At 32.7% G+C, this 17,361-nt stretch overlaps 1 protein-coding gene across 1 annotated transcript in view; it reads left to right on the top strand.

Moving 5' to 3' along the window:
* Positions 1–16,403, top strand: part of LOC124368568 — a 36,529-nt gene extending 20,126 nt beyond the window's left edge. The window contains exon 3 of the mRNA XM_046825810.1: positions 15,103–16,403. Coding sequence (XP_046681766.1) covers positions 15,103–15,528 — 426 coding nt within the window. The 3' untranslated portion in view covers positions 15,529–16,403. The remainder of the gene's footprint in view (positions 1–15,102) is intronic.
* Positions 16,404–17,361: the final 958 nt, after the last annotated feature.

The raw sequence follows: 17,361 nt of genomic DNA, 5'->3' as shown, positions 1-17,361 counted from the left end.
CTCCAAGCCATTCTTCAGTTACACTGGCAACAGCACTTGCAGTGTAAGTGATATTTCTTTCATCTCAAATGAAAGAACTCTCTCTTCAATTTGCCTTGCTGATCCTGAATATCTTGCAAAGTTCCATTTAGGGCAATGTGTAGTAGGAGTTCTCCTCAGCTTTTTGTCCACATATAACAAGAACACTTCGGCAACAACTCGTTGTTCAGTTTCCAAATGATGTCTATACGCCAACTTTTTTCGCCATCATTAATTAGCGTTAAATACTTACATATGCTTCTTTTTACGGGCAATAGCACTTGTGAAATGGTTGGAATATCTTAAATGAGATTATACCTAAAATGTTTGGTGTATAGTATGTAGTCTGACAGAGTTTCAAATTTCATTTCATTCTTTTCAAAAAGATTTTATTTCACAGTATTTACAAGCTTTAAAATAGATTTATACCAAACGAAAACAACAAAAAATATAAAACCATCGATCTTGAAATATTTACAAACTTAAAAATAATTAAATAATAATATAATCTTCCAAAAAAAACTAAAAGTAAACTTAACAATAAAAAAGAACTTACAAAAAAATTCGATAATTGTGAAATAATAGAGCATCCAATAGACAAAAGCCCGATGAAGGATGCACATCAGATTAAACTAACATAATAAAACTAAACTCATAGAAGGAATTAAACCGCTACATAAATAATATAAGAAAACCATACAAAATTTATAAAACAAGTCATGGACTTGTAAAAATAAAAAGAATAATTGGAATTATGAAATATGATAAAAAAACTAATATGTACATATTATTAACTATTTCATTCAAAAATTTTCAGAAAGCACTCACAATTATCCAACGAAAATAAACACAATTTTAAACTTTTTTTAAAAACTATTTAACGGTGCTAAGTGATCTAATTTAACTGAAATATGATTAAACAATCTTGGAGCATTAAAAGTAAAAAATTGTTTGAAAACAGTTAGATTAGGCTTTGGAACTGGAACAAGCAAACTTCGGAAATTATATCTAATATTATGTGTGAGGGCCAGGTTTGAGCTTCTTATGAAAAATAGTTTTAATACCTTATATAAGTAAACATTTCCCAAGGGGAGTATTTTAAAATTAAAAAATAGTGGCCAGGAATGAATTTGGTCTTGTTTGATTTCGTAATAATGCGGATAAAGGATTTTTGAAATATAATGAGAGGATGCATCGTGAATATATACGTACCTCCCCAGCATACAAGCCCACAACTTAGTCTGGAGTGTATTAAAGCGTGGTAAACATTCAGTAGCAAGTTTGGAGGACATACATTACGCAACATATTAAAGCTTCTCAAACTTCTATAAAACTCTTTCTTCAGTGAATTTATATGACCTTTCCAAGATAAATTTGTGTCAATCTTTTTACAATAACAAGCGCAGAGTACGTAAAATGATGATAGTATACATCATATTCAAAGTTACTTGTTCGTCGTAAATTAAATATCATGAATTTAGTTTTGTCACTTAGGAGCATTGAATTTTTATTAAACCAAAAATTTAAAACTTTTAAATCATCATTGATTTGTCTACGAATAGCCCAAATTGTAATCAGAATACGTCAGTGCTGTATCATCTGCAAAAGCTGTCAATTTACCATTTAATTCTCCATTACATAGGTCGTTTATGTACACAAGGAAAAGAATTGGACCAAGAACTGAACATTGAGGTACACCACATTCAACAGTTTCAAAATCACTGTATACTTTTCCTATTCTCAAACACTGCTTTCTGTCTTTTAAATAACTTTAAAACCATTTGTGGGGTTGACCTCTCACACCCACTAACCAAAACTTTTCTAATAATATCTTATCCAACTGAATCGAAAGCCTTTGTTATATCAATATATAAAGCTGCACATTTTTTGCCATCATTGATACCATCATAGATTAGATAATCCAAATCGTTTTGTGCTTAAATAGCCACACATTTTAAAGAAATCAATTAATCTTCTTTTTATTATTTTTACAAAGACTTTAGCGAACACATAAAGCAAAGAGATAGGTCTATAGCAATTACTTTTTTTCTACTTCCACTTTTAAACAGTGGAATTACAACTGATTCTTTTAGGCAAGATAGAAATTCATCTTCTAACATGCTTTGATGGAATAAATCTGTCAGAACTGGAACTATATGTATACGAAATCTCTTTAAAATGTAACTGCTAATGTTATCGTTTCCAGACGATTTATTGTTTTTTTTTTAAGATTTTGTGGTTGTTAAAACTTCAAATTCAGTTGCCGCAGTAAAAAATAAGGAATTTGGTACAATTTTACCTGGAAATTGTTGATTAAACATAACTTGATTTTGAGTATTTATAATCAAGTTTTTAATGGTTTTCGGTGCATTTATGAAACAAGAGTTAAATTCTTATGCAATCTCCTTATCATCGGTAATTATGTGTGAGTTATCCTTTTCTATTTTATTAATTTCATTTTTATCTCGAGTTTTTTCCAATTAAATCATTAAACATTCTCCATTGTTCTCGTGAGTTTCCAGTACAATCTTCAAATTTCTTCAAATAATAATTTTCTTTAGCATTTCTCATATTAACTTTCAGCCTATTTCTAAATGACCTGTAGTATTCCTTCAATTTATAATCATAAGGTCTAGAAATCATTAGCCTATAAATCTTTTCCTTCTATCAACTCTTCTACATAAATAATCAGTTATCCAAGGTGTTTGTTTACATAAGCTCTTTTTAATTGCCGTTTTCTCTTTGCATTTATTTACAGAATTTTGCAAAATATTAATAAACATGCAAAATCAAATGCATCTCAGACTAAATTCTCATTACAGATATGTCCAATTCTATACTGTCCAATTCTAATTCCAATTTACTATAATCGATCTCTAAAACAATTGTATCATTGCACATTTGCACACATTGCATTGCACATCATTCGTTATCAGTCAGCCGAGCTGGAAGGTCGCAGAGATAAGCGCTCCGTACAGCTAGAGTAGACCGTGTTTCTGCCTGCCTGCCCGCCCGTTCCAACCTGCGAGCGTCTGTCTGGATATCTATACTTCCGAACATTTGGGTGTAATATATTTCTATTATATATTAATCTGCATTACTTGTTCTGCGATATTTGGAGTGTGAGTGGATTTCATTCCATTTGTAATGGTGCGTTCAAAGTGTAATGAGGCATTTTCGAAGCCTTCGGAAATGTAAAAGTGCGCAGAGTGCAAAGCCGAATTTCACCCCGGGTGTTGCCGAATTCGCACGGTCGCTAAACTTTAAGGATTGATCGCGAATGGCGCTATGTGGCAGTGTGAAGACTGTAGTAAAGGCACGGCATCCGTGGGAAGTAGATCGGACTCTGAGGACCCCTCTATGCTCAGCCTACTGTAGAGTATACAGAATCAGATCTCAGAAGACAATACGATGTTTTAGGCGAGCTTCAGTGGTCTTGAGCGGAGCATGTCCGGGATCCAAGACTCTCTTGCCGCGGTAACTGCTAGGCTGTCTGTGGTCGAAGAAGTGAATAACATTCTTAAAGAACAGTGTATAGAGTTAAGGAATGAAAATTCTAAGCTTTTGAAGAGGGTGGGGGACGCAGAGTGGAGTATCATCGAGCAAGAACAATACTCTAGAATGGCGAATCTTTAAATCCGCGGTGTTTCGCAGAAGGGAGGAGAGGACGTCTACGCCATCCTGGAGGCAATATCTGGAGCGCTCGGAGTTCCCTTTGAGAGACAAGACATCTCTATTGCTCACCGTCTTCCGGGACCTAGAGATCGTCGCTTCCACCCAGCAATCGTGGTCCAGTTTGCACGTCGAACTACAAGAGCTGACTGGTCGGCCTCGGCCAAGAAGAAGAGGATCCAAACTACAGACCTGTACACATCGTTTACTCCGGGACCTGTGTTCATCAACGAATACTTGACTCAGCACAACATGGCCCTGCTGCAGCACTGCAAGGCTGGATTCAGAGCCCAATCCCTGGCCTATGCTTGGAGTAAGGACGGCAAGGTGTTCGTCCGGGTGACGCAGGACTCACGTGCCATCCGGATCTACCGCAGCATCCAGGAGCTGGATGGACTGGACCACCACCCGCAGACTCAGCCGACCCCGCACAGCGACACCTAGTAAAAATATATCTTTCCTGTAAGCTGCATTTGTGTTCTCTTAGAGATTTAGATACATTTATGAACACCACATTTAAATAGTTTAACAATTTCCAAATAAAGGAGTTTATTGATGACATTACAAACAAGGTGGAGAAATAATACAAACTAGTTATATTTCATTTTATCTATAACAAGATGAGTTAAAAACTTATTTTCTTGTTATCCATTTTAAAAGATAAGTATACAAAAATTATATAGAAACAAAACTCTCCTGACATCATTTAAAATTACTTCTTGTTATTTATTCATATAAATTAATATATAATTTAGTAAAATGTCAATGCAATAATTATACAACTAAAGCATCTTTGTCTATCCCTATTTAACATAATAGATACATATAATTTAGAAGTTTATTTCAATTTAATTAGAAAAAGTGTTTTGAAGTTAATTTTTTAATAATACTTATTATATTTTATTACAATCACAGAATCGTTATTTTAAAATGTTATTTGTAGTCAAGATTAGACCTTGTTTAAGTTAAGTTTATTTACAATAAAATGTTAATGAGATCTTCCGATTAAAGTAATTGTAGAGTTTTTATTCGTAATAAAAGTTAAAATTTTACTTTTCTTTATTATACCAGGTAAATGAACAGTTTATAATTCTGTATATAATTAAATTCTGTTTTGACAATATTAACAAACCATGTATACTTAAAAGTGTGTCTATATGTGTATGTATGGCTGTGTGTGTGGTGTGGTGTGTGTGTGTGTGTGTGTGTGTGGGGGGTATGTATGTGTGTATGTATATATGTATGTATACAGCTATAGATTGTATACTTGTCACTGTTACTACTATACTAAATTTATATGAGTAATTTTTCTTCATTTTAGCTTTGTATTCCGTTTAAATAAAATAACTTATATTATGCAGCTAAGTATTGTTTGAGGCTTTTATTATGATCTTATGTATTTAATTGAAACAGTTGAATAGAAGCTTGGTATATTTTAAATGATTTTTGAACACTAAACCGTTATTTCACAATTTTATTTGTATAGATTCCTTGCTGTAGTTAAAACATTTAAATGTAAGTTAAAATATTAGTCTTCCTCCTCATACTGTTTGAAGGAGTTGTTTACAACATTTTAAAAACAAATCAATATTATTTTGACAATATGTACATGTATGTGCATATGTATGCATGTTTGTGTATGTGTGAGTGTGCTCGTGAGTGTAGATGTGTGTATGTACTTGTTTTTATGGTGTATATAGCTATAATTTGGATGATTATTACAGTTGTAAAGCAACAGCGTTTATTTTAATTTTTCTTCAATATTTTTTCCTATATTATTTTATGATATTATATAATTAATATGATAATGTATTGCTATCTTACAATTATAATCATATTAGGGCGGGCAGGCAGCCTGTTATAATAATGATTGATGGCAGTGGTGATAATGATTTACCAAATGAATGTTTAGAGATTGATAGCCCACTTAAGTATAAAGATTTTTACAGTTTTATGGAAAGTAATAGGGTTCTCAGAAGTAACATTAACTTTTTCCATTCTAATATTAGAAGTTTTTCTAAAAACTTTGATGAGTTAAAGGTATATTTGAGTTTGGTAGTAAGCAATGTAGATATAATTGTTCTAACTGAGTGTTGGCTGAGGGAAGGGGAGGAGGGAGTGAACATTGAGGGGTTTGACCTTGTACTGAGTGATAAATTACGGAACAAGAATGACGGCGTCATTGTTTATGTAAATAAGCGACTTTCTGCAGTTACATCACAAGCAACTTTGGGTGACGTTTACGGCATTTTACTTAACTTCACTTTCCTAAATACTCATTTCAACATTTTGGCACTATACAGAACGTTTGAAAGTGACGCTGGTAGTTTTATAGATGCTCTAGACAGCTATTATAACAATGTTGAACGTAATAAAAAATGCATTTTACTAGGAGACATGTATATTAACCTTTTGGCACCTGACGATATTACTGACAGATATTTAAACTGCCTTATTGGTCATGGACTTGTACAATGTGTGGACAAAGTGACTCTGGTGACGGAGCACAGCACGACCTGCCTGGACCATGTGTTTGTGAGATACAACGACATGCAGAGTGTGCAGGCCGCCGTGCTGCACAACACCGTCACTGACCACTACAGCACCGGCCTCAGGATCACAGTCCATGCGACTGCCACTGCCACTGACACACCGCTAGCACCGATTACGTACACTGACGAGAAACTGTTTACCGAGGTCTTATCACCTCAAACTGGAATCCCGTCCTGAATTGTCAACGAATGTACAGCCAATTTTTCGGACGTGATTACTGAATCCTTATCTTTCGCTAAAAAAGAAATAAAATATCCCACAACACGGAAGAAAAAACTTAAACCATGGATTTCCAATGACTTGGTAAATTTGATTCGTAAAAGGGATAAAATTAGTAAAATATTAAAAAAACAACCTTTTAATCGTGAACTTAGGACTTATTATAATATGTTAAGACGTGATTTAAGCAACTCTATAAAATCTACAAAGCGTGATTAGTATGAATGAAATTAAATGACTGTACAAAAAATGCTAAATTGTTTTGGGGAATTATTAACGAATTAATTGGGAGGAATAAATGTAGAGACAACTTTCCTATTCAAAACTTTCTACCAGGTGCACATATATTGAGCAAGGAGGTTTTAAAGTAGGTTGCAAATGATTTCATTGATTTTTTTCGGCTGTTGGCAAAACCCTGGCCGACGAGATTGATTCAGGGGGAGATCCAGTGGTACGTGACTCTGATTACTGGCTGAACACAGAATTCTCACTACAGACTGTGACTGAACATGACGTAATACGCCAGGTAAATGGCCTGAGGGGTGGATCTGCACCGGGGATGGACGGGGTCTCGGTTAACCTTTTCAAGGCTAATATTCATGTTATATCTCAACAGTTAACACATTTAATTAACTTAAGTATCTCAACTGGTGTATTTCCCTATAATTTTAAGCTAGCAAATATATTTTCTTTTTTCAAATCTAATGAATTTACAAACAAAAACAACTTCCGTCCCATCTCATTGTTAAGCGTTTTCTCTAAGGTCTAAGAACGAATATTTAAGGATCAACTCGTCTCATTTTTACAAAACCATTACGTTTTAAGTGAGTGTCAGTATGGATTTAGGCCAGACAAAAGTATCAATGACGCATTGTTTGATATCAACCGAGATTTAAACAAAAGTATTTAAAAAAATAGTCGGTGTATGCTTGTTTTTTTTTATTTAAAAAAAGCATTCGACTCTGTGGATCGCAGTATTTTGTTAACAAAATTAGAAATGATAGGGGTCCGCGGTATTGCGCGAGCATGGTTCCGCAGCTACCTGAGCGAGAGGCGACAGGTTGTTTCCATCTGCGGAGAGAACAGTGATCCTCAAAATGTAGATTATGGTGTGATTCAAGGTAGTACATTGGGACCTATTTTGTTTTTGATATATATAAACAATATTTCTAAACTAAATCTGTATGGAAAACTCTTTTTGTTTGCAGATGACAGCTTAATTTTTATTTCTGGTAACAATTGGATGGAAGTACAGGAAAAGGCTGCGAACGGCTTAATGATTTTGAAAAAATGGTTAGATCAAAATTTTTTCTCACTAAATATATCTAAGACAAAATTTCTACCTATTTCTTTGAACAATAATTCAGATTACAATTTAAAAAAAAGTAAAAAATGTCTTATTTTACCAGGCGAAGTTAGGGCTAAGAAGCCCTCTCTAACACAACAACAACAATTTAAATAGTTTGAGAATTCATCAATGTGGCAATTCTGCAAATTTAACATGTGGATGTAAAAGAATAAAACGTGTTACAAGTTACAAATATCTAGGTGTAATTTTTGATCATCGCCTTAAATGGTCTGATCATATAGCCTATATTCAAGCAAAGGTAAGAAAATATATTTTCGCTTTCAGAAGTTTAAGCGATGTTTCAAATGAGAAGGAAATTAAAATAAAATATTGCGTTTATGTCCAATCTCTTCTTACATTTTGAAACATTGCTTGGGGTGGCGCATTAAAATCAGTTTTGGAGCCCCTTTACATTACACAAAAATGTATCTTAAAAGTAGGATTAAGGAAAAACAAGCGTTATCCTACTGACACTCTTTTTCATGAATCTTCACTCCTTTCCATGCAACAATTGTACATAAAGCATCTTTTAGTTCATATTTATAAATAATACAACATAATTTTCCCAGAAACATCACATTCTTATAATACCAGTATACCGTTTTGCTGGTACATGAGAGGTTAGCTTTGAAATTTAAACTTTTGTGAAGGTTCAAAAAATAAAAGAAAATCTTCTGAAATAAATAAAGTTCAAACTAAAATAAAACTTCTTCTTTAAAATAATTACTGGATCTAAATTTAAATAAAAACTTCTTGATAACTTTAAATTCAAACTTGTAATATATTCGTCACTCCAAACAAAATGTACAAAGTTCTTACAGCTTGTCTTTTATTCAATTTTCAAAATTCAAAACTTTCACACTCAAATCTGATCTGGCAATTCTTCCCTTTAATTTATCATCAAAATTCAATTTTATATTGTTATTAATTTTCTTTACTGTACTTTAAATATTACTTCTTTTCAGTGTTAGAGATTTAAAATATTGCGGAAAGCATCTGTAACAACCACAAAACTCTTTTAGTATTTTTACATAACATTTTATATACATGTGCTCACTGCACCAACAAGTTTTATATTGCACAGATCAAAAGGACAAGTTCCTAAATTCCCATTAAAATTTAATTTTTACAATATTTCTTTCCCCAAAATTATTCAATATAACTAAGAATGTTTATTGACTGGACTCCTGGTAAAAGGTTCACTTACCCGCAGGTTCGATGACGATTAGCAAAAGATTAACTCTAAGCACTATCAAAGTCTACTCGTTACACTAACTTCTGATCAACTGAGACGGGAGGTACGGCACGTCTACCTTACCCCACCACTCAATTTCGTTATTAAACACTGCCATCTGCGATGCGCGCCTAGCTGATAGCAGCCTCTTTTGTACAGTCCAGTCCTTATCATTCTTATGGGCCTACTCCTTCCACCGGTAATCCAGTTATCCCAGAAATACAATTTAATACAATCGGTACACCAGGCATGCAGTTTATGTCGGTATACCTGTTACAAGGTTAGTTAAATCATTTTCAATAACAAATTCCTTTTATAATTCCCATGTATTCAATAAAATCTCATAAAAACTTCAGTCACTTCAAATTATTCGAATCAACATCAATATCTATTTTTAAGAAAACGTTAATTTCTTCCTTCTACAGATTGGCCTTGAGGGTGCTGAGGCCCTAATCTTATCAGAATATGGGCGGGCTTGACCTTGGTCCTTTCTCTCATCCCTTCCCCCCCCTCCGATACCACCTGTCATTCATCTACATTTTAAAGTGATAACTTCTTCAAGTAAATTAAATATAAATTTTTTTAGTCGGATTGTTTAATTTAAATTATTATTGTTATTGTTGCTCTTTCGTTTGCCTCTGAACTACACCCATCAAAACAAACTAACATTAATTTCTGTAGGATAGCGTCTCTAGCCTACGCACAGGCTGCTTGCCCATGTACGCTAATTTCCAACAAATATATATTTAGAAATTACAATGTTTTAAATTTCATTGTTTACTAATATTTATTTGCAAACACATTTGTAATCTCTGTACCTATGAAGATTTTGTAAATAAACTTATATTTCATTTTTTTCATTTCATTGCCGTTTTCTCTTTGCATTTATTTACAGAATTTTGCAAAATATTAATAAACAAATCAAATGCATCTGAGACTTAATTCTCATTACATATATGCGCTCATTGTATACTGTCCAATTCCAATTCCAATTTACTATAATCGATCTCTAAAACAATTGTATCATTGCACATTTGATTTAATTTGTTGGTTTCAGTATTTATTCTCAAAACAAGCATTGAATGATCTGTAACGCAAAGATGTAATATTAAAGCATCGTGTTTAACGTTATGCGTAATGTTATTAAATCTAACAAAACCGTGATCAATGCAGGTTTAACATTCGCCTACTATTCTTGTCGATTCGTATATACCGTATGGGAACTTAGCCCATAGCTGGCCATTAAGCCTAGATACGCATCAGCTGTGACATCATCCGCCAAAATATTAGAGTTTATGTCATCTGTAAAAATAATGTTTTTTCCAACACAGCGTGCTATCAGGTGCTCGATATCAATGATGAAATGTGCTATCGGGACGCTATTCAACCTGTGCATGGCTAGGAGGACGCAGTCCACGCTAACTGTGTGGCAAGTGAGTTGGAGACAGTCAGCCGACCGCACGTCTGTCAGTATGTCTACACTGCACTGATAACAGGACCGAGCGTACACTACAACTCCACCCAATCGATAATCATCGTTACAATGACTTAAATTTTTGTAACCATCAATTTTATACAAATTAATTTCGTTACTAGTAATCCAAACTTCAGTGAGCACAATGAAATCAGGAAAAAAGTTACGATTATACATTTCACCACTAAAAATTCAACATTTTGCCGCATAGTACTTCGTATATTTTGATTAAAAAAATACTAAACTGTTATTTTCCAAGAAACTGCTGAGATTGTTATTAGTGGCCATTGGAAGTCACAGAAAACATCAATTACAAAACGTATTCCGTTAGACGAATCTTCATTCTTCACATAGTTAAAATTAAAAAATTGCAAGATTACTAAAATCTTCCTTAAACATGCAAATAGACATCAGACAACAATTCCAACCAATTTTAAGTTGCAAAAACATTCATAGCTCTTATTAAATAAAATCAAAACTTTAATGAAAAGTTAACTTGGATGAAACATAACAAAAATTAAATGAATACTTAATAATGATAGTTGTTTGACAATTATCTAACGGAAAACATTGACAATATTGGAAAAATAAACTGTAAAATAACCCTTTTTAAACTAGACATTGACTTCGAAGTATTATACCGAAACATTTGTATATTAATCGTTATACATAAGACATATTTCTAGTAATTAATATAAGTAAAAATAACACAGTTGTGACATACACCAATATTTAATGCAATTAGAATATATACATTTCTTGATATGAATTAAGTGTGTAAATAAGTAGTAAAAACATGCATAAATCATTAATTTTAATTGTAAAATTAAATAAAGTATTGTAAAATGTAAAGTAGAGTAGTTGTGTAAAATCTCCCACGGTTTAATATTACATCAAAATAGGTTGTAATTTTTGGAATTTATTAGGCATATTCATAATATCCGTACACCCCGTAATTAATTAATAAAATAACCTAATTATAATAATATAAATAAATACTTTTTTATTTAAATCATTAAAAAATAAAACTGAATTTTTACTCAGTACTAAAACTTATTTATAGCGGTCACAACGGAAATACAAATAAAAGTATCTTATCTTGAAATTAATTGTATGGAAATAAAATACAAACACCTGTAGATAAAATAAACATATTCACTTACAAATTGTTTAAGTCCACCGTTGACAATACAACCTGTACATTCGCCCCTTGGTCCTTTCTCAGAAGAATCTTTCCGCCCCTTATCCAAAGATAAGTGTATCCCTTTTCCTTTTTAACTTGTCGAGCCGCGTGAAGAAGTCTACGCCTGGCTGGAGCGAGGCACTCATTCACATACACAACTTCCACCGGTGCCGATGTCAAACCGATGACGTGGGTGTTGAGATTGCGCTTGACTCGTCCTTTTTGTAGCAGCCCCTCGGCGTCCAGCCTCCGGACCATCTTCACGACTATCCCAGGAGGCTTCCCGATTTATCTATGGCGCTAAGACGATGACAAGTGTCGACCATCGTGTCGTCAACCGGGTAGTCAAGCGCCTATCCCACAGCCTTGACCAGAGTGAATTCTCACCTTTCTGAATCAGAATGCCGTGGATCTCTAGTGTGTTAAGACGAGAATATTGTTCAATATCCTCCAACCGCGACTCCAAGTCCACCACCTGTTTACGTGGAGTAGAATTCTCTTGTATCAGATTCTCCACAGTCTCCATCCACGCAGCCAACTCCTCCCTCTGCTTGCTGGCCATTGCTTTCGTCTCTGCGAGTTCTTCATGACAAGACTTCAATGAGGCTCCAAGATTCGCTTCAACTTTCTTACAGTCATTCCTAAGTTCCGTGATGAGATTAAAAATATCGTAGAGGGAAACGTTACTTTTTGTCTCGAGAACCATACTTTTACGTCGTGTTTTGGAGCAAGGGTCACAACGCCACACATCGCCCTGTTCAGTTAAATAATTAATGTCCTCGGGGCTCAGATTAACACATTTACCATGGTAACCATTTATGCAATCAACACAAGAAACCTTCGCTTTAACATACGGAGTGATTTTAAGCAAATATTACAGTCAGTCGTTTTGCACGTAATGTATAAGTATAATAATTAAGAGAAAAGAAGAAAATAAAAGATCCAATTCGACGGTGAGAAAATGAATATTGCTTTAAATGTACAGAGTTAGAAATAACTGTCTTTTGAAAAATAATTGGAGAATTCTATAAAAAACGTGCCTAATAAATAATATAAATTTGCCATTAATACAGTGATAGTAGAACACGATCAGTCCATGACAGGAACAAACAACGCACGCTAGTAATAGAGATAACACAGACAGCACGCGCGGTTGTATACGTCTTTCCTACTCCGAGTCTGACTCATCACTCCAATTAATATTGGCTGTGATATATTATGTACCTGTTATATATAACTGTCATTTGTAAAGACATTCATATAATGACATGTTAAAAATGCAGTATTGATCATTGAGCAAAGTTTTATTTGCAGAGGAGAAATACAAAAACGTATCACAACGTTCCGACACCTGTCATATAAACACAGAAAGACTACCGCATGTACCAAGCGAGTTTTGGAAGAGTATAGGAATTTCAAACTCTCTTGTTTTGTTTGTACATTTCATGTAATTTTAAAATGGGACCTGCAAAAAACAAACTTGACCAAAAGTCCCACATACGTGCATACTTTTGTATCCTTCATTCGAAGATATTCACGTCAATACACTGATATTTCACTGTACTTTTGTATTTTATTACAACCTACTTTTGTATTGTCTAAAGCGTATTTTGGTTTTTATTTACTCTAAAAATATTTAACATTACTAAACACCGTACGGGGGTTATTGATGACATCTCTATAAGTTTTTAAAGGTATTAAAAAATAATACCTCATTATTAAGCATAGTAGGGATAGGAAATATCTGTAAACTATAAGATAAGGGAACTAACTCACTTAAGTTACGTTGCAAAATAATGACTATTGATGATATGAGACTAAATATCTTTAAAGAGGCTAAATAACTAACACATTTCATATGGTTAGAGTTAGTATATTGGTTTGGCTCACCAACATGGTGGGATTGAGAGGAAGTTAAATCATATATACAGAAGATTTTTTTATCTTTGGCGAAATTTACTAGGTGTTACACAAGTGTAAGGGTTAGAAGGGCCTGCCATAGGGACCTACCTGATCCCTGATCAACATGATGAATATTATTATATTTGTATTTTTGTCATCAAGACATAACAGATTTAGGCGTCGTCATATAATGAATATTTCCGATAAAATACCTATATATTTAGTTGTTCCTAAACACCTATTTTTCATGGACATCATTAAAGGAAACAAAATTAGTTTTATTAGTTTTTTGAATCGCTCCATCAACATTAACAATGTTATTCCAACATGTCCAACATTAACATGATTAATTTCCAATGTCATTCAGTGGAATCTGATATATTTGCTGCATAATAATAACAAAATCAGGTGGTCTTATTACCAACCCTTAAACGTATTTGAAAGTTTCAATCCTGATGTGGGTGGAGAAGGTTCAAAAAATACTTTAAATCTTTTATTTAGTAGCACATTTTTACTTGCAGAAGTCAACGTAATCAGTAACGATGATATACTAGTATAAAACTTGACTAACTGGTTTATATGCTCCAGATTCTGTGTACATATTGGTTATATGTGCCAGTAAACTAACATTTTGTGTGTGTTAGTACACTAGTTTGATGACACAAAAAATATATAAAAAATATTATTAAATGTTATATACTTAAAATTCATAGGAGAAATATTTAAAATACATGAAAAAGTTATAAAACTTGACAGTTAATACAGCAACTTCTGTGCGTGCATTCCAGTTCCAATTGATATTAATACAAACTAATAATAATTACAGTAATAATAATCTTATTATAACAAATGCTGTTCATAAGCAACATAAACTGTTCTATACTATTATACTATAACATATACTATTACAATTATTTTTCAGAATATAAAAAATAGTATAAATTAGTTTACTGAGTGCATTATTTAAACACGTCCTATAAAAGCCAATTAAAATATTCTCGTAAGATTTATAAATTCTAATTTGTTCTAAGGAGTCAAATAATAATGATGCTTTTCTCCTTAGTCAATTAGCATAAGCTAATTATGACTTATGTTGTATAATTAAACTATGATGTGTTCTATGTTCTTCCCCATGCTGTTATATTTATTAAAAGTTGCATGTATCATTTAGTGCCGAGGGAATGGCAAAAAAAATTTGAGCATACTCAAGATTACTATACTATGGAATTAAGATTATCCCTTCAAATTTATTCATCTCATTCTGCTGAATTTAATTAAAATATTTATGTTGGTCATGTATATAAAACATCCTAAACTCAGAATCAGTACAAAACATATTTTTCTACTCTACATACAATAATAATTTTCGACTTTTTAGATTTTTGCAATTTAAGTGGTTAAAACTGAATTATAGCATTGGAACTAGTTACGAAAAAGTTGCAAAAAAGAGTTAAAATACATTTTTGAGTTAGAAATGTACTTAATGTTTTGTGTTTTAGGTTCCGAGTGCCAAGTTGGATAACAAGGCTTCATTAAGTGTTTCGTTAGAAGATGATTCTAATCAGTTTGGCGGATTTCATTACTACAATTTAAACTCTGGTATGTCAGAGTTAGTCCCTGCATATGATACACTGGATGAAATTCAAGCACAGTCATTGCGTGCTCCAGAAGTTGAGCTACAGAACAAAGAAGATGATGATATAATCGACAACTCAAGATATGTACTTCCATATTCCCACGGTCCTGCACGCCGCCGTCACAACCGTGTTAACGTGATTAGAGCAATTGAAGAACCAGAATTACAATTTAAAGATCTGATAATAATTTTCTTTTTGATCATACTTCAAGTAGTCATATTCATTTACATCATCAGTAAGGTTTTCACCCAACCATTATATCCAGAGTACAAAAGTGTATACGCATAATCTTTTACTTAACGTAAAAGTTTTACATTCATATATTGTTTAAATTATTAGCATATATCATTGTACATTACAAACGTTATGTTCTTTATATTCATTTATATTTTTGAGAGTATCTTACTATCAAAGTCTAAAATATCATAAGCAACTCTTAAAAAAGGAGTGACATACTGCTACTTATAAATGTCCTTAAAACATATCCTTTACTGTATTGAATTGCTTTGGTGTTTTTATATATCGTGGTCACATGCTGTATAAGAGCAAAAACTTTCTCTCCAACCCACATGTTATAAGCTTTGACCGACATGATGTATGTTCATTAAAACTTAAGATACAATTGTACATACTTTACAACTGAAATAAATATAATATTTTATTTATAGAAAGTATAATATGCCAACTTTCAACGTTTAAAAACGGTTTCTTAAATTTATTATATGCAATTATTTTTTAGCTTATGAAATTAGGTTTTAGCTTAAAAAACAGCAAAACAGTGTCAAAATGATAAAGGCCTTTCAACTCAGGTGTATAGCACTCATTTTTTCAGTAACTCTTCATTTCTACAACAAGTATGAGCCTGTCGAGATTTTTGTCTGTGAGAAGGTAAATAGTTTGAAAGACTATGATTTGGTATTCTGAGTTCATGTGTATAGTTTAGAGTAAAAGTTAGTTTTTGGACATCAATACAACCTGTTTAGTGAAGTTTGAGATTATTACTTTTAAAATAGTATATTATTTTAATTAATTACTGTCATTAAGTATTTTTTATATAAAATAAATTGTTAAAATATTTTTTAAGTTTTACTTAATAGAATATGTTCAATACAAATACTATCCTGTAGAAAAAATGTCTAAATAATATTTATTTTTTAATAATAGAAAGTGTTATTTTTTATTGAAATGTCTTATTATGTTTGGAGAAAGGTCCTTATACAACGCTGCTTCAAAATGTTGCCCGGTTTGTCACCAAACCCAGATACCGTCCGTCACCAGTTACTTGGTTGTCTCACAATAGATACTTTGTCTCATTGGCTACTTTTACAATAATGCCCCAGAACATTGCTGGGCAAAAAAATGTTGACCGGTTTGTCACCAAACCCGGTTGTGTACAAATACTCTGTTGTCTCACAATAGATACTTCGGCACATAGGCTACATTTACAGCAATGCCCCAGAACATTGCTGAGCAACAAAATGTTGCCCGGTTTGTCACCAATCCCGGTTGTGTACAAATACTCTGTTGTCTCACAATAGATACTTCGGCACATAGGCTATATTTACAGCAATGCCCCAGAACATTGCTGAGCAACAAAATGTTGCCCGGTTTGTCACCAAACCCGGTTGTGTACAGTTACTCGGTTGTGTCATTATAGTTACTTCCGCTACTACAATTTCATGCAATGACCCTTGAAAGTATCGGTAACCGATAATGTCACTAGTTGCGTTACTAGATACATAGCAATAGCTTCTCAGTGAAGGTAAACAAATATTATATAACATATACAACACATATTTTGGTACACGCAGTGCAGTAACATAAAACAAAGCGATATATCTAACATGATTAAATTATTTCAAAATTAAAATTTACATAAATTGTACAAAGTCATCATATTTCATCGAATTTAAATTTTTTAAATTATTAATGAAAAATGCTAAAGTTACTTATAACTTTTATTTTTAGACAATACGACTTTGAAAACCATAGATTTTAAAATGGAAAAAGAATAAATATTACTAAAGAATTATCTATCAATAATGAAACAATGACAATTTAATACATTACAAGTAAAATAAAATACAAATACGAGTATATTTGAATAACAAGAATAATTCA

This window comes from Homalodisca vitripennis, chromosome X (genome assembly GCF_021130785.1).
Source record: "Homalodisca vitripennis isolate AUS2020 chromosome X, UT_GWSS_2.1, whole genome shotgun sequence".
NCBI lineage: Eukaryota > Metazoa > Arthropoda > Insecta > Hemiptera > Cicadellidae > Homalodisca > Homalodisca vitripennis.
Note: the sequence above shows the minus strand (reverse complement) of the source record. Positions and strands in the feature narration are given on the sequence as shown.